Raw genomic sequence first — 19,779 nt, forward strand, 5'->3', positions numbered from 1 at the left:
GTGAAGTTATACATGCAAGACAGTAGTAATTTTTACAATCGGAACATGCTACACCATATCTATCAGCGATTAATGCTTTGAGGTCACAAGCTTTCAAGTGAAATTAAGCAACATGGATAGATCTTCAGCAACATACCTAGTAGCTAGAATTCAAGATCTTCCAAAATATGGTTTGTCATCACTCATAACTGTAAAAGCATTTCATTCAACCATACAAAAATACTACATGTTGGTAGTCAAAAAATCAGATTTCATTTACTTACATCATTGTTACGACTTAAAACAAGCCTGAAGAGACCCTCATTTACCTCCTCATACCTGGAACAAACAACAATAAGCAAGTCTTAAATATAGAGCATATAGGGAGATAAAAATATCCTTTGAAAGAGGACACACTACACGAATCCAAACACATCCATAAACTATACAGAGGTCATGAGGTAGATTGGAAAATATGACTCAGTGCAAAAATGGACACTTTTTGATCATCATCATTTTACATACCTTCCATAGTTCCCTTGACAGAGCACTGATTATCAGTCTCTTTCTACCGTATAACTTCCATCTCAGCAATTAAATAGCAGGCTATTTGTTTGGTTGTTACATGTACTTCATTCTTCTTATTTTCAAAGCATTTTCAATGACAGTTACACATAGGTATAACCCAGACACACTGATCCAAAACATTATGAATACTGCCCACCAAAAGACTAATTGCTGCCTGGTGGAATTGTGGGTATGTGGTGCAGTAAGGAAAGTACATGAGCAGAGCAGAGACAAATGAGGAATTATTTCAGCATCAATTTGGGCAACAAATGGGGAAACCGACTGACATTAGTGACTCTGACAAAGAGCAGTGTGTTATTGACCTGTACCCAGGAATGAGCATCTCCGTAACAGCCAAGCTGGTTGGCTGTTCGTGTGCTACTCTCATGCGCATCTATAGGAAATGGCTGGAAGACAATAAAACCATAAGTAATGACAAGGTGACAGATGTCCATGTCTTAAAAGGGGGTTGCAGACTTACTTGCTCTATAAAGCAGGATACATGGAAGTCTGACAGGTCTGATGACAGAAGACAATGCTGGTGCACACACAAGTGTTTTGGAGCACACTGCTCAGTGCACATTGTTGAACATGAGACTTCACAGCAGATAACAACTGTGTGTTCCTGTGATAGCCCAAAAAATTGTCAAGTACAATTGCAGTGGGCATGGGATCATTGAGACTGGACTGTGGATCAATGGAAACATGTCACCTAGTTGGAAGAATCACATTCCTTGTTACACCAGGCTGTTGGTCGTGTCTCGATATGATGTCGCCCAGGCAAATGACTACTCATTTGATGCACAGCATCATGCTTGCAGATTGGGGAGGGAGGGGACAGACAGTGTTATGATATAAGGGACATTCACCTGGGCTTCAGTGGGACCTGTGTTCTATGTTTTCTATAATGGTGATGGCATCTTGCAACAGGATAAATGTCCATATCGTAAGGGGTGGCCTCCTTGCTGAACTACCCATTACAAAGGAATAAGGACAGAAAATAATTGTTTCATTTTTGACCAAGTTTGGTGTTATTTCTGCCATGTTCAGTGTTATTTCTGCCATGTTCAGTGTTATTTCTGCCATGTTCAGTGTTATTTCTGCCATGTTCAGTGTTATTTCTGCCAAGTTTGGTGTTATTGCTGCAATTTTATTGTTACTTTTTGCTAATTTCAGTGTTATTTTCTGCAAATTTTGGCATTAGTTTTTGACAGCTTACTTTTGAAGTATCATATGTTCTTTATTTTTGTCTTATTTCATTACTTTATGTTGCAAATGAAAGTATACTGATCAGTTACATTATATTTATTCATGTCACACTTATTTGCATTATTAAACAAGGACCTTACACCCATTAAATCTAAGCAGTTAAAGAAAAGGTAACACTTGAACAACATACTATAGAAAGTTTTCTGAAGAACTCACATTCATAACTTCAATTCTCATCAACGACATTATGCCACCAATCAATCAACATTTCACTATACTGTGCAAGGAGGGCAAACTACCTGCAGCACAACACCAGAAATTTGATGATGTCCACATATCCTGCAGGCATGGAAAGTTGCTTTTCAACTAAATTATGAAGGGATTTTCATGAATTCAGAATATCTAACAGGGACTGGCAGTTTAAAAGTAACTTTTGTTTTTGACTCAAAAACTGCAGCTTCTAGTGAAAATGTTTCCCAGTACAAAATTAAACTATTTTGAATTTCCTACAAATAAGATCAAATTCATTTCCTCTCTAGGACTATTAGTTTTCACATTGCAGGGCATGGAAAAACCACAGGTCATTAAAGCTACTGTTTCAATGGTATAGAATTACTGCGTATTGTTAAATGAAGTGGGTTAAGAATAAACATGAAGTGTGCATACCACATCTAAGTACAGTAGAGCTGTATTAAGGGATAAATTGCGTTCGGAGGGTTAACAAGGTGAGTGGGAGGGTGGTGGAGGGTAGAAGCATGAGGGAAGGTTAGTCGCCAGATTGTGATCACGCATTTCCCACCTTCGTAGGTCTGCAAATTGAAGAGTGGGCTGGTTAGTCCCCACTCTCTCTACCCCATGACACAACAAGCAACTACAGGGCGTTCTATAAAGTTATACCGAACCTTCTGTAGTACAACTTATGAATCACTGGTGATGCTGTGCACGGTCGGGGATATTTATTTTTCACACACTGCATTAAAACTACATGGAATTCAGATTTGGATCAGTAATAATACTAGCACATGACAATCTAAAGGACAGAAATCTATGTAAATATCAGTACACCGTTCTACAATGCTAGAGGAAAATTGATTCTTAGTCATCCCGTACAGCATCTGTAGCATTCTTCTGGGAAAGGCAACTTCCACACGATGAACGCTGCTTGCATTTCAGTTTACAGACATACTATACCTTTCCAGCATTTCCTGTTCAGTTCTCATAAGTGAGCCATTACGTAAAAAAGCTCAATGGCTGGATTTGTCAAGTGTCTACACACTGAAGAGCCTGTCACAAGTGTAACCTACTGTCAATATGTATTCAACGATATCAATTTCATTGTTTCTATTACCAGTCGCTAAAATACTTTTTGCAGCATGAAGGGGCAACAAATGCATCATCTAGATGTTACTGAACTTCAAATATTTCAACGGAAGTCAAGCAGTGCAATACAGATGACTACTGTTCCTTATTGGAACATGATTCATCCCATTCCATCTGACCAATTCAAACCAATCTTGCAAGATATATTGTGGCTATGTTGGACGTGAGATACTCAGGCTTCATACTCTGGCTGCAGCTTGCTCTTGTGAGGGGTGCCACTGCAGCTGCAAGCATATCTCACAGAGCTGTCCTCTGACACAAAAATGCCTGTAAATACTGTGGCCCATACTTGCCAGTCAGTCTCACACTAATCACTGAAACTTTTGGCATGTGTCACTGATCAGTAGAGTTTTGAATTTGCCTATATTATGTTTTTGATTCAAATTCCTCTCTGGACTGTTTGTATACCATTAAGATGAGTTTGCTACACTATGGACTTATTTTCGGTCAGGTATTCACTTCGTGAATTCCACTGTCATCGACCTCTCAAATGGACTGACTGTTCCTCCAGTCTCTGCATCACCGATAGTGCAAGTGATCACTAACTGTGTTCTACCTACGCATACTAGGATGCAAAAGCTAAGGCAGGCAGCAAAACATTGTCTCTCCTCTGCTAGTATTGTACACACTGCTGAATAGACTTCAACCCACCTACATTTACACTGTTACTCTGTAATTAAAATTTAAGTGTTTGGCAGAGTGTGCATATATTCACTTTCAGACTACCTCCCTACTGTTTCACACACGAATAGCACGTGGGAAAAATGAACACCTAAATCTTTCTGTGTCAGCTCCAATTTCCCGTATCACAATGATCATGTCTCCCTAAGTACATTGGAGCCAACAAAATGTTCTGGCATTTGGAGGAGAAAGTTTGTAATTGCAATTCCATCAAAAGATCTTGACACAATGAAAAATGCCTCCATTTTGATGACTGCCACCCCAACTCAATTACCGTATTCATGACACTCTCCCTCTATTTCAATATAATAGAAAATGAATGACCTTTGAATGTTTTTGATGTTCTCTGTCAATTCTATACTCCAAAAAACTCATACTGTGCAGTACTACTCCACAAAAGGATAGACAACCATAGTGTCGGCATGTAGTAGATCTGTTGCTCTTTAGAAGAAGTGTTCTGGCAATAAAACATAGTCTTTGGTTAGTCTTATCCATAACACTGTCTATGCAATACTTTCAAATAAAGTTGTTTGTAATTGTAATGCCTACGTATTTATTTGAATTGACAGCCTTTAAATTTGTTCACGGTCAATTTCCACTTTTTGCACTATGCAGATACAGTGTCTAAACTATTTTGTAATTAATTTTGATTTTTTGAGGAGTTAACTACACAGTAAACAGCACCATCACCTGCTAACAATTTAAGTGAGTTGCTCATATCATCTCCTTTATTGTTTATACAGATTACGAACGGGAGAGGCCCTATGACTCTTCCATGGGGACTGCCCCATATAGCTTCAATTCAATTAATAACTTCCCATCAATAACTACAAACTGTGATCTTCCTTACAGGAAATCACAAATCCAGTCACATGGCCGTGAAAATACTATATAAGCACACAATTTGATTACAAGCTGCTTGTGAGGAACCGCGTCAAAAGCCTCCTGGAATTCTAGAAATATGGAATCAACTTGAGGTCTTCTGTTGATAGCACTCACTGCTTCACGTGAATAAAGAGCCAGTTACGTTTTACAAGAACAATATTTTGTGAATCTGTGTTGGTTGTTTATTAATAAATCATTTTGTGTGAATATTTCACGATGGTGGGACACAGCATACTTTTCAAAATCCTACCACAAATTGATGTCAATGAGTTACTTCTATTTCCTTTCTTGTGTATTGGAGTAACCTGTGCAACTTTCCAGTCTTTAGGTACTAAACATTCATCATGCGAGGAGTTGTATATGATATTAAATGGGGAGCTATTTCAACAGTATGCTTCAGAAGGAACCTAATTGGCACACAATCTGGACTGAAAAACTTGCCTTTATTTAAGTTACTTAAGTGGCTTTGCTACACTGAGGCTACCTAATTTTGAACTAAAGTTCCAGTTTCAAAATGCCCGAGGCAGGATTCGAACCTGCGACCGTAGCGGGCCACGCGGTTCCAGACTGAAGCGCCTTTAACCGCACGGCCACACCGGCCGGCCATTAATGAGAATTGGCAGTGTCACAGGTGAACAAAACAATAGCAGCTGTTTGGTCTGCTGCCCTCCCCACATATCGTCAAAAACTTATTATTTATACAAACTGTAAGGGGGGAAAAAAAAAAAAAAAAATTTAATCATTTCACCCCCACTTCAGCTGGCTACCAGTGACCAGTGCTGAATGAACATGTAAGTGAGTAGATAAAAGTGTAAAACTGCATACATTGTAAATATTCTAATTTTACTTTATTTCTATGTTTCATTTGTGTAATTATTGTGAATGAATGAGACGAGTAGTAAAAGTGAGGATGTAAAAGAGAAGCTACAGAGGAAAATTATCCTAATAATATACTTGAGGTAAATTGCAAAAAAAATATAGACACAACCATTTTTTCAATAAACATAGGTACCATTCAATTATCAAGCTCACATGATTATGCTTGGTAGCATCTCTATCAGGGCTAAACCCAGATCCTATCCTGCCCTAAAAACTGTGCTTATTATTGTCAGTAGTAGTATTGTTCTAAAAAATTGCTTCAATTCACCGTAACAAAGGCAACAATTAATTGCCATTCACACACACTGTAAATTGTACATAAAGTTTTTAAAAGTCTCGTAATACGTTGAAACAAAGATTACTATTTTAATATGTCTGCTTGTGTCTGTATATGCGTGCGCGCGCACACGAGTGTATACCTGCCCTTTTTTCCCCCTAAGGTAAGTCTTTCTGCTCCCGGGATTGGAATGACTCCTTACCCTCTCCCTTAAAACCCACATCCTTTCATATTTCCCTCTCCTTCCCTCTTTCCTGATGAAGCAACCGTTGGTTGCGAAAGCTTGAAGTTTGTGTGTATGTTTGTGTTTGTTTGTGTGTCCGTCAACCTGCCAGCACTTTCGTTTGGTAAGTCACATCTTCTTTGTTTTTAGATACATTTTTCCCACGTGGAATGTTTCCCTCTATTATATATATATATAAACAAAGATGATGTGACTTACCAAACGAAAGTGCTGGCATGTTGATAGACACACAAACAAACACAAACACACACAAAATTCAAGCTTTCACAACCAACGGTTGCTTCATCAGGAAAGAGGGAAGGAGAGGGAAAGACTAAAGGATGTGGGTTTTAAGGGAGAGGGTAAGGAGTCATTCCAATCCCGGGAATGGAAAGACTTACCTTAGGGGGGAAAAAGGGCAGGCATACACTCGCGCGCACGCATATCCATCCGCACATACACACACACACAAGCAGACATTTGTATATATATATATATATATATATATATATATATATATATGGTTCAACAACTGTGACTATTTGAAAAGATATGATAACATCTTCAATGTTTAGATTCAAATTTGGAAAGTTCTCATTTTAGAAAACCTTTCGTAATTTTGCTGCAGTAATAACTTTAAGAATTTCAAGTAGATATTTATGTTTTGTGTTAGGGTGAGTGTGAGTGTATGTGGAACATTCGCCAATATTAAATTTTCAGTTTGTAATTCTCTATAGGAACTTGCAAGTGTTCCAGCTTTGTATCATGGGAACGAATCCAACAGTGGTTCTCCTACTAGTGGATGACGGATGTCCACGCATGTTTGAACATGTAAGAGACAGCCAGAACGTTTGCAACTATATAGTTAAATTCCAGACGTAAAGTGCAGCTTAAAGTTTATTTCATTTTATTTGTTTACCAAGAGAGTTTTGAGTTGCTTATTTTAATGACGTCAATGAGCTGAGAACAGTGGTTGGTTCTTGCTAGATTTTGGCGCGAGCCGCGCCCTGAAAGTCAGTTCTGATTGGCCGTAATTCTGTACAGCCAATAAGAAGTGAGACGGTTTGCCACCTAACACATGAGATAAAGGTGCTTGTAGAGGCAGAGAGAAGAAGGAGTGGTGGACTAGGTTTCGAAGGAGCCGGTCATGCTGAAAGTGTCCGAACACATTATGTGTAAAATGAAGTGATATTGTGACTTCCGCATTTCGGTACAGTGATAAAGGTAGCTGGTGTTTACCATTAACTATTTGTGAAATTTTAAGAGTCAAGAGATATTTTGTTCTGGAGAAAATTGCGTGTGTAAACTTTGAACTAAAAGTGTGGCGGTACTAAGTAATTTTTTTTTTTTTACTGAGTATTTATGGCAAGCAAAAACTTTATTTAAAGACAACCACTGAATGCCGAGGGCAAAAGTAAATAGCAGTTTATTGACTGTGTTACTCTTGTAAATGATTTCGGAATTGGATAGAAAAAGTTCTGGCTGTTTGAATGTGACGAGGACTGTGAAAAGGGACTTCAATGATTTGAACACACGTGGGCTGATGATCTTGCTTAATAGCAATAAAAAAATCCTAATGCAAGTTTAAAAGGACCTTTGAACTTAAAAATTTGAACAGCAACCCATTTCCGATTTATTCTTTAGAGTTCACAAGACTATTTTCAGCTTTTTGTATTTATAGCGGCCTCCGACATGTAGTTATGAAATCTCAGTTTCTTCAACATTGCTTTTCTGAGATCTCTTAAGTAGCTGCAGTCAGGAGTTACATGTGCAGATCTGCAACAGTATCGAGGTAGGTGGACTATTCATGTTGCAGAACCGCCATCGATGTGCGAAAGAGCGCGTTATGTCGCAACCCTACTGCAGTCCCATATTAGCAATTGCAAAGCCAGATGGCAGTGTGAGGTTAGTATTTGACAGAAGGAGTATTAACACAATTATTGACCCAGTGAGAACATGACCAGGAAATTTATAACAACAACTGCTGAAGTTTCATGGAGTTTGATTTTTCTACCACGATAAATCTCAAAGCATCCTGCTGGCAAATAACACTGCACCATGAGAGCAAAAAGTACACAGCATTTGTATGTGGGAGAAGGAGTTTTCGATTTTGTGTATTACCTTTTGACTTAAATGTGCATGCCGGTGTCTTTATTGCAGCATTGGATAAGGTATTGGGACCGGAGCACCACAGCCAAGTTATGGTATACGTAGATGACCTTTTCATAGCAACTCCCACATGGGAAGAGCACCTATGTATAATAGCACACATACTTGACTATTTTTTCTGAGTATGGGGTAACAGCAAACTTGAAAAGTCCAAATTTGGCAAAGAAAGGATTAAATTTTTAGGACACATTATTTTGTCTCAGCAGATCTTCCCTGATCCTGGGAAACTGGATGCCATAAGATACTTTCCACCTCCATGAAATAAGAAACAGCTCATGGCATACTTAGGCCTAGGAAATTCATGCCCAATTAACTGTTAAATAGTGATGCACTGTTGAACTTACTAAGGAAAGCAACACTTGGTTATGGTCAAATCAATGCCTAAAAGATTTTGGAAACATAAAGGTAGCACTTGTCAATGCCTATAGTTTAAACCACCCTGATGTGAGCCAGGAATTTTGTCCAAGTAAAGACGCATCATCACAAGGCCTGGGGGCTGTATGTCTTTTCCAAACTAAAGATTTAAATGGTAAATGAACATCAAGCATTATTAGTTTGTGAGTAGAAGGCTAACAGAGTGTGAGAGAGCATACTCTGTAACTGAACTCAAAGCACTTGCTGTTGTGTGGGCGTTTCAAAAATTTGAATATTATTTATAGGGCAAGCACACAAAGGTTTAATGTAATCTTCAAGCCCTCTTGTTTCGCCTACCCTGAAAACTAATGCACAGAAGGCTAACTCGGTGGCACCTATATTTACAAGAATTTAGTTATGAAATAGTGAACATTAGGGGTGAACAAAACATAATAGCCAATGTGCTACTGAGACTACCACATGATTTGAATGAATTTTTGGAATTTACTGAACGGACCTCAGTTATTAAAGTCTTACTAATGCATGACGGAAACTTTTCACCATACTATGTAAAAAAGTGCCCCAGCCTAGGAGAGCTGCAAGAAGAGAATCACTGCTGGCAAAAGATAAGGAAAAAGTTACAGGAAGCTAGGGACACAAATGTAAACAAGTTCTACATGATACAACAAAGGGTGCTATTTCATAGATGCACACCAGAACAAGAAAATTGGTGTGTGTGCTTATCAGAGGACTTTGTTGATGACTTTATTAAGTACACTCATAATTTGTGGAGACACTACGGCTTTTCCAAATGTACAGGCAAAATCACCATGTATTGCTATTTCCTGAATATGAGACACAGGAGACATATGATCAAATACTGTGTAATATGCCAAAAACCAAAATAAACCTTGGTTGAATGAGTTACATCCTATCATTCCAATGAAATAACTTGATGTTGCTGGCCCATGTCTGCGAGGAATGGGGGGCCTGAAATATGTGATAGCATTGTATGATGATGATGATGATGATGATGATGATGATGATGATGTTGTTGTTGTTGTTGTTATTGTTGTGGTCTTCAGTCCTGAGACTGGTTTGATGCAGCTCTCCATGCTACTCTATCCTGTGCAAGCCTCTTCATCTCCCAGTACCTACTGCAGCCTACATCCTTCTGAATCAGCTTAGTGTATTCATCTCTTGGTCTCCCTCTACGATTTTTATCCTCCACGCTGCCCTCTGGTACTAAATTGGTGATCCCTTGATGCCTCAGAACATGTCCTACCAACCGATCCTTTCTTCTTGTCAAGTTGTGCCACAAACTCCTCCCCAATTCTATTCGATACCTCCTCATTAGTTATGTGATCTACCCATCTAATCTTCAGCATTCTTCTGTAGCACCACATTTCGAAAGCTTCTATTCTCTTCTTGTCCAAACTATTTATCATCCACGTTTCACTTCCATACGTGGCTACACTCCATACAAATACTTTCAGAAACGACTTCCTGACATTTAAATCAATACTCGATGTTAACAAATTTCTCTTCTTCAGAAACACTTTCCTTGCCATTGCCAGTCTGCATTTTATATCCTCTCTACTTCGACCATCATCAGTTATTTTGCTCCCCAAATAGCAAAACTCCTTTACTACTTTAAGTGTCTCGTTTCCTAATCTAATTCCTGAACCATCACCCGACTTCATTCGACTACATTCCATTATCCTCGTTTTGCTTTTGTTGATGTTCATCTTATACCCTAGCTTCAAGACACTGTCCATTCCATTCACTGCTCTTCCAAGTCCTTTGCTGTCTCTGACAGGATTACAATGTCATCGGCGAACCTCAAAGTTTTTATTTCTTCTCCATGGATTTTAATACCTACTCCGAACTTTTCTTTCATTTCCTTTACTGCTTGCTCAATACCAGCTTTCCCATTTGTCTGTAAAGAATTCGTGTTAGTATTTTGCAGCTGTGACTTATTAAAGTGATAGTTCGGTAATTTTCACATCTGTCAACACCTGCTTTCTTTGGGATTGGAATTATTATATTGTTCTTGAAGTCTCAGGGAATTTCCCCTGTCTCATACACCTTGCTCACCAGATGGTAGAGTTTTGTCAGGACTGGCTCTCCCAAGGCTGTCAGTAGTTCTAATGGAATGTTGTCCACTCCCGGGGCCTTGTTTTGACTTAGGTCTTTCAGTGCTCTGTCAAACTCTTCACGCAGTATCATATCTCCCATTTCATCTTCATCTACATCCTCTTCCATTTCCATAATATTGTCCTCAAGAACATCGCCCCTGTATAGACCCTCTATATACTCCTTCCACCTTTCTGCTTTCCCTTCTTTGCTTAGAACTGGGTTTCCATCTGAGCTCTTGATATTCATACAAGTGGTTCTCTTTCCTCCAAAGGTCTCTTTAATTTTCCTATAGGCAGTATCTATCTTACCCCTAGTGAGATATGCCTCTACATCCTTACATTTGTCCTCTAGCCATCCCTGCTTAGCCATTTTGCACTTCATGTCAATCTCATTTTTGAGACGTTTGTATTCCTTTTGCCTGGTTCATTTACTGCATTTTTATATTTTATCCTTTCATCAATTAAATTCAATATTTCTTCTGTTACCCAAGGATTTCTACTAGCCCTTGTCTCTTTACCTACTTGATCCTCTGCTGCCTTTACTACTTCATCTCTCAAAGCTACCCATTCTTCGTCTACTGTATTTCTTTCCCCCATTCTTGTCAATTGTTCCCTTATGCTCTCCCTGAAACTCTGTACAGCCTCTGTTTCTTTCAGTTTATCCAGGTCCCATCGCCTTAAATTCCCACCTTTTTGCAGTTTCTTCAGTTTTAATCTATAGTTCATAACCAATAGATTGTGGTCAGAGTCCACATCTGCCCCTGGAAATGTCTTACAGTTTAAAAACTGGTTCCTAAATATCTGTCTTACCATTATATAATCTATCTGAAACCTGTCAGTATCTCCAGGCTTCTTCCATGTATACAACCTTCTTTTATGATTCTTGAACCAAGTGTTAGCTATAATTAAGTTGTGCTCTGTGCAAAATTCTACCAGGTGGCTACCTCTCATTTCTTAGCCCCAATCTATATTCATCTACTACGTTTCCTTCTCTCCGTTTTCCTACTACCATATTCCAGTCACCAATGACTATTAAATTTTCGTCTCCCTTCACTATCTGAATAATTTCTTTTATCTCATCATACATTTCTTCAATTTCTTCATCACCTGCAGAGCTAGTTGGCATATAAACTTGTACTACTATAGTAGGCGTGGGCTTCGTGTCTATCTTGGCCACAATAATGCGTTCACTATGCTGTTTGTAGTAGCTGACCTGCACTCCTATTTGTTTTATTCATTATTAAACAGACTCCTGCATTACCTCTATTTGATTTTGTATTTATAACCCTGTATTCACCTGACCAAAAGTCTTGTTCCTCCTGCCAGCGAACTTCACTAATTCCTACTATATCTAACTTTAACCTATCCATTTCCCTTTTTAAATTTTCTAACCTACCTGCCCGATTAAGGGATCTGACATTCCACGCTCCGATCTGTAGAACACCAGTTTTCTTTCTCCTGATAACGACGTCCTCCTGAGTAGTAATGTATGGTTAAATGAATAACTACTAGCCTATTTATGCTATGCATTAGATAACAAAATATTCAGGTAAGTTGAGAGGGAAAATAGAGTAACAATATTTGTGCTCATATCAACAACAAAATGTGTGATCACTAACAAAAGGTTTAGAAGATAATACTTTAAGAATTTAACTCTGCTGAGTGTGAAAGTAAATAAAAAGAGAATATTCCCACGTACTGAGCCAGTACAAGTGATTAAAGGATGAATGTGATGCGAGCTGACCCATGGGCAGTTACATACTTGGTAGTTTAAATAATGATAAGAATATATTCTAGGAAATGGTGAAAATTTTTGGAGATTAAAGAGTGCGGATGAATTTATGAGGTAAAGGAAAGATGTAATACCATAACAAATGAGTTAACGAGTAATTTACTATGAGGCACATAACACACAGTGTGAGTATCAAATAGTGTTTTAAACAGCGAATTGTACAAGTGGACGTGTCTACCTCTGGATATGTACATTGGTTATAGGACATGATAGTAAGAACTGTAAATAACAGAATCAAAACTTTACATCATTATGGTACCTGAACAAAATTACTGATAAAATATGCTGTAAGTACAAGAATTAAGAAACTAACTCCAGTGAAAACAATAATATGAGGAATGCAAGGTGGAAATGGAGCAGCCTTCTGTACCAAGGTATGCAGGGACGAGTAAAAACATACACGATAGAACTTCTTAAGCTGGGAGACTATGTACATTTAAAGAAGAACTGTCTAATAGTTAACACAAATACATGTAGACAGTACAATAAGTATACATAAATATACTGGATAAAACTAAATGTATGTTTGATTATGATATGATGAATTTCAGATGAATTTTGGGCAGAGAAACCCATATTTTTCCTTCGTTCAAATGCCACAGTTCCCTGTAGATATTAGATCTCTTTCATGTAGAGACAAAAATGATGTAGAGTGTAGTAGTGTCTTGTCTGTGTTAGAAGATGCAAGGACAATAGAATCTTTCAGTTTCCTTTTTCTGACCAGAATATTTCAGTTTCCTTTTTCTGAAACCTTTAATTATGGGAGGATATATAAATGAATGAAAATAAGGCTAATTTTCATCTATTTCAAAAGTGCAAAAAACTTACACATGTCAGCTGAAGAATATTTAGAATGATGAAGTTAAATTCTAATATAAAACCTATGATTCTTGTATATAACCTTGTAATTCTATGTAATATTTCATGTATATTATGTAAAGACAATTAGATGATAGTGATGCAAGACGTACCTGAACCGTGTTAAGTGCAAAAAGTGATAAGGATGGTTTTCTATCATGAACATGGCCTCCCCAATACGGCCACTGTCATGACAATATGTAAGAAAATATCAACTGAACTAAAGAGGGCATGTAGAACAGGAAAAATAAAAAAATGTATATTAAATATTGTAAATAATATGTTGCAAAAAAAGAATTTTTTAAAGTGAATATTAAATAATGGGTAAAAGTTAAAAAAGAAAGAAAAAGCTGACGCGTAGGAGAACTAAAATTTTTTTTAAAAACTTGTTAAGTCTGGCCAAACAATAAAGGGTATTGACCTCCTCCAGGCCAAGGGCCCAAAATAGAAATTGTAATATAATATCTGCTCTGAGCAATGAATAAACAAACTCTAAACTACCTAGGGAGTGCACCACTACTGTATACGGTCATTTAGTAAACTTTGGACAATGCCAGTATATAGAACGGGGGCAGCTGTAGTGTACCTAAACCAGGATACCTGAAAGAACGTATTTTTTTTTTATTACTTGTATCTCCCTTTCTCAGGATTTATAGGAAGATAAACCCAACACGATTATTCTACATGTGGTGCAGAATCAATATTATGTCCGTAATTTCAATTTGTTAATATTCATTTGTTAACAGTTTTGTTTTATTGATCACTTCTCTTGTTTTTACGCCTCCATGATAGAACATTTTATAGAATCACTCTGTCTTCTATGGGAAGAAAAAAGTATGAATTTGTATCAAAAGGAATTCAATATAGTATTTATTACAAGTTTGGAGTGTGGTTTTATCAAGTAGGAGGAAAAACCTACATCCATTAGGATTCCTTCTACAAAAATTTTATATCATGCAGACAATGCCTTATCAACACAATTGAATTGAATTTCATTTGATCCTGTAAGATTACATTGTGCACAGTAAACGTAGGTGTAATATAGGACATGGCAAAGTATTAACATTCATTATCACTTTACATTATTACAATAGAGTCAGAAAAAATTTATTTATCTAGTAAGAGGAAGGCCACAGAAGAAGATTCCACAGCTGCTGCTATTGAGAAGAAACAAGGTAAAGTGATAACTTCTGTGGACATTACTCTGTGGACTTTACTTTACAAGACATTAATAAGAATTGGTAGTGTTACAGGTGAAGGTAACAATAGCAGCTATTCGATCTGCCACCGTCCCCACATATCTTCAAAGACTTACCATTATTTATACAAATTATAAGAAAAAAAATAACTAAATCACGTCGTCCCCACTTCATCCTGGAGAGATGTCCACTGGAGTGTCGTCTTCTCCACCCAATCCCATACATAACAAATACTAGCAAAAGTTGAATAGCCAGAATATGTTGCCAAAGCAATATCAAACTTATTCACTACTCTCTGTCCAGTATCACTCCTAATGTCAGTCAGCATGCATTTGACATTCTCAAAAACTTCTGCATAGGTAAACCTATAGACTGTAATTCTTTGATTCTGTTGGCAAGGAAGGCGAAGTTGCTATATAGCCTTACGCCAGAGAAGTTCTTATTTGAAGTTCAGTGAAACAATTTGGTGTCTCTAGTACTAATACTTAATGTTCTCTTGGAAATAACTCAATCACACATTTCCTATCTTAAAAATGTCCATTATAAAAACCGACAGCTTTAATCCATGTACCCCACTTGATAGGATGGGCTCAGGAGGCAATGCTAGGCTGAGCAATAGTTCTCTACAGAATGACAGACAATTCAGGGCTTTGAGAAACACTCTCTTGATATATGAAATTATTTTATTTACTTCTTGATAGCTGCCCTTCATTTCTTCAGTAATACATTTCAGTGCAAGGGCCAGGCAGGTGAAGGGGATTAAATGCGGATAGAGTACGCGCAGGGCAACTAATGCCTTCAGCATGTTGGCCACAGCATCCAAATATATAAAGGATTTTTTTTCTCTGCCTTCAGACCACAGCACTTAAACACTCTCATTCACAAAATGAGATATTCCTGAATTATTTATGCAGTCCACCACTTTGCAGGAAATCAGTAATGGCTTGGAGGGCTCTTCTCCATCAAGTTTGTTAACAATGAGATTGTAAGAGAAACATCCACATACATCCATTGTTTTGTTGACAGTTATTAATATGTGGTGGCTAATTATACAAAGCTGCACACTTTTAGAACCTCCTGATAACAAAAATCTAAATAGTTTTACGTTATGTCTATCCCTCAGAAGTTCGTTTTCTGCAGCACCTTTGTAGAATATTGCAATATTCAGGCACTTCATGCTTATATCATGAGATGTTCACAGCAATCATAGCTGGGCATGTATCATGGAAAAATAACTTTCTGGAGTTTCGAGTTTAATGCATCTGTGTCAATAATACTTACTTCTTACATGCTGCACTGCTTTTTTCTTTGTGTATGCATCACTCCATATATGTTGCTAAAGGTGGGACTTCATAGACCTAACCTGTTTATTGTATGCTCTCCAACACTCGTGAAAGTACTGACTATCATAGCCTACAATCTTAGAGTGATAATTTTAACCAACAGGAGGCATCATACATATAATCGTGATTTCTTAGGAAGTACTACTTGGCAAATTTTTCTTGGTGCATGAACTCCCTAATCTTGAATTGGTAGAAGCCACTAATAGTTGGAAAATTTAAGGCTGCTACTCTTTTGTTTGCCTCACTGCCAGTCTCGAAAGCATACAAAGCCATTTACTGCATATAATAACGGCTACTACAGTGCTACACTCACTCCTGTTATTGTATCTTTGTTGCTTTTGAGAACTAAAATTGTGATATTTGAAAATCAGGCAGAAGCACGTTCTTCATGACCTAACTCCAATGTGCAGTTTTTTGTCTTCTATTAGTTGTCTATATGAAGTGGTACAGAAACTGCAGCTACAGTAATGAATTGCCTTAAATGATCTCAGTGCTCTGTTAACTGGATACTACAGTCAGCAGACACACCTTGTCGCTGCTAGGCTCCAATTTAATCAGCATCATACACAAAATGGTCAGATGTACACAGCTTGGGCTGCCAACTTGCAGGGTCTCACACGTAAGTGCAATTTCATATGCCAGAACTGTAAAGTTTCATATGTGGAATCATTGATTTGAAATGTGACTGAGCACTTAGTCCCTGACATGGAAGTTACAGCTAATGCTTTGGCTACATCCGAACCTAATCTTGATGAAATGCTGAAAACTGCTAAATCTTTCAAGGATGCTTGGGCAGCTCAGCACGCTTTTATGAATGAAATTCAAGTTTCCTGAGTTGTTAGTCACCATCGTAAGCAGTGGTCATCCGATGTTTATGATTCATTATCCTCTAACTCTGCCGCCCAGCCTCTCCCAAGTACACAGATGTCCGTATTGCTTGCGTTTTGTGAGAGATTCAAGTATGGTGATACCTCCACTACATTCAGCTTATTCAGATACAATCACTTATTGTTTGAGGTTGCGAGTGCCCCCGTCATTTTCCAAAAATATTTAGAAGAATTGGTTCACAGCATTCTGCACTGTGTTGATTATTTGGATGATATTAGTGTTATGGACTGACACATGCGAAACATTACAGAAATTTTGAATCCCTTTCTCAATGGTGCCAGGAAAATGGTTTACACTGTTGCATGGAAAAGTGCAGTTTCTTTGCCACCACCATCAAATACCAAGGATACATTCTTCGTGACAAAGGTTTCACACCCACACACAACCAATGTTGCCACTATTATCAACATACTCACCCGTCTGTCAAAAGGCTTTCCAGTGACTTACGGATGGTGTCATGTTGGCTCTGTGTCTGATGCCATATACAAGGGGCATTTGAAAAGTCCATGCAAATATAAAAACTACTTACGTGTTTGTCATAAACCTTTTTTATTTTTCAACATAGTCTCCTTTTAGACTTATACACTTCATCCAACACTGTTCTAAATTGTTGATCCCTTCCGAATAATAGGAATTGTCCAAGTCTGCAAAATAGCTATTAGTTGCTGCAATCACCTCATTGTTTGAATAAAATCTTTGTCCCCCAAGCCATTTCTTCAACAAATAGTAGTCCGAGGGAGCCAAGTCTGGGGTGGGGGGGTGGGGGGGGGGGGGGATGTGAAACAAGTTAGAATCATATTTCCATTAATTTTGCGAGATGTGTGCTGGTGCGTTCTCGTGATGGAAAAGGACTTTTTTGAGGTCCAATCTCCAGCGTTTTTCTTGCAGCTCAGTTTTCAAACGGTCCAATAATGATGAATAATATGCACCTCTAATAGTTTTACCCTTTACCAAATAGTTGATGAGGATTATGCATTGCAAATCTGGTGCAGATTCTCCCTTGGTAACCCATTGTTTAGATTGTTGTTTGGTCTCAGGGGTATAGTAATGTATCCATGTTTCATCCAGTCACGAAACGACACTTAAAGTCCTGCAGATTCTTCCTGAATAGCTGCAAACAATCCTTGCAACTTTTCACATGATTCCATTTTTTATCAAGCGTGAGCAATCGTGGATAGCTTTCTCATGTCCAAATGTTTATGCCAAATATTATGTACCCGTTCGTTCAAGATGCCCACAGCACCAGTAATCTCACACACCTTAACTCTTCTGTTATTCATCACCATATCATGGATTTTATCAATGATTTCTGGAGTCGTAACCTCCACAGGGCGTCCAGAATGCTCAGCATCACTTGTGCTCATATGGCCACTCCGAAAATTTTAAAATCACTTATAAACTGTTCTAATCGAAGGTGAAGAGTCACTGTAATGTTTATCAAGCTTCTCTTTAGTCTCCTGAGGCGTTTTGCCTTTCATAAAGTAATGTTTAATCACCACATGTAATTCTTCTTCATCCATTTTTTGACAATCACTCTACTTCCTTGATTCACACGAATGCCAAACACAAAGAAATAGACCAATATGGCTAACACTTGGTGTGCATTCTCTCCAAAGATGCTACTAACTAAACATGACCTCAATACGTGCCAGTGGTGCCATCTCTCGGACTTTGCACGGACTTTTCAAATGCCCCTCGTACACCAGGACTGCCATTAAAACTGTAGGGATGTCATAGTACGGCACTGTGGCAGTTTTGTCACACAAGTTGTCAGACCCAATTGCCTTCACCTCCAAAATAATAAACGCTGAGCAACTCAACTACTCCTAAATTGAAAAGGAGGCTTTAGCAATCATTTATGGAGTTGAGAAGTTTCATGTATATTTGTAGGGCAACAAATTTCACCTGCCGACTGACCACATGCCCCAAATTTTCTTGTTCAAGCATCGGTCTAAGTTCCTGGATAAGACTGCACAGTATTTGGAGTGCTGAGTGTTGTTTTTAGGCAAGTATCACCACAAAATACATATTCATCCCACTGCCCAACATGCCAGTGCAGATACCCTGTCCTGCCTCGCTCTTGGCCCCAGCATGGAATTTGATCAACAGGAAACTGTTTTGATCTGAATAGAGAGCTGCAGACAACCTCGGACAAATTCATGCCAATAGGGTGTAAGGTTGCCACAGCATCATCCCACGATACAGTACGCCACAAGGTTTTTTCAGAAGTCCAGAAGAGGTGACCAGAGCACATTACCCGCTTGGCGGACAAAGGTTTTTGAAATTATTTCATGCTGTGCTAGTGCCTCAACCCCACACAGGGCATCTTAAACTGGTCTGCTGGGTCGTCATTCCACCTCCATTCTGGCCCTGAGTCCTCGAGCTCCTTCATGCATTGCATTGACGCACGACGCACATGAAGATGTTGGCTGGGTGGCACATTAGCACATTTACTGGCCCAGCATCAGTGCTGACACTGAATGTGCATGATGATGCTGCTGCTGCCATGCCTGCTCACTCAATCAAGCACCCCCAGCTCAAAGTTTTTTTTTTTTTTTTCTTTTTTTTTACCATTGTCCTGCCCAGATTACTTTTGGGAGAAGTTCCACGCCAATTTTGAGAGGCCATTTCAGAGCCCTATGTGGTTGTGGTGGTAGATACGCTCTTCAACTTTCTGTTTTTAGAGTGAATACCGTCCAACATCATGCCTGCTACCACACATTCCATCGAGAGAATTTTTGCTATTGAGGGGGCACTTCGCACCCTGGTGCCCGACAACAAGCCTCAATTTATGTCGATTCAGCTCAAGGACTTCTCTCACTGCTATGGCACTGACCATTCAACACAAGCCTCCTTTCACCCTGCCTCTGAGGCAAAGACTGAGCATAATGTCTGCACCTTTGACATACAGATGCGGAAGGCCTTTCATACATTGTCAACTGAGGGTGCCTCACACAG

At 38.5% G+C, this 19,779-nt stretch overlaps 1 protein-coding gene across 3 annotated transcripts in view; it reads right to left on the reverse strand.

The window, feature by feature from the left end:
- LOC124555179 overlaps window positions 1-19,779 on the reverse strand; it is a 159,677-nt gene that overhangs the window by 36,332 nt on the left and 103,566 nt on the right. For all 3 annotated transcript variants that reach the window (XM_047129009.1, XM_047129011.1, XM_047129010.1), the window contains exon 9: window positions 264-318. In XM_047129009.1, coding sequence (XP_046984965.1) covers window positions 264-318 — 55 coding nt within the window. The remainder of the gene's footprint in view (window positions 1-263; window positions 319-19,779) is intronic.

This window comes from Schistocerca americana, chromosome X, assembly GCF_021461395.2.
Source record: "Schistocerca americana isolate TAMUIC-IGC-003095 chromosome X, iqSchAmer2.1, whole genome shotgun sequence".
Lineage (NCBI taxonomy): Eukaryota > Metazoa > Arthropoda > Insecta > Orthoptera > Acrididae > Schistocerca > Schistocerca americana.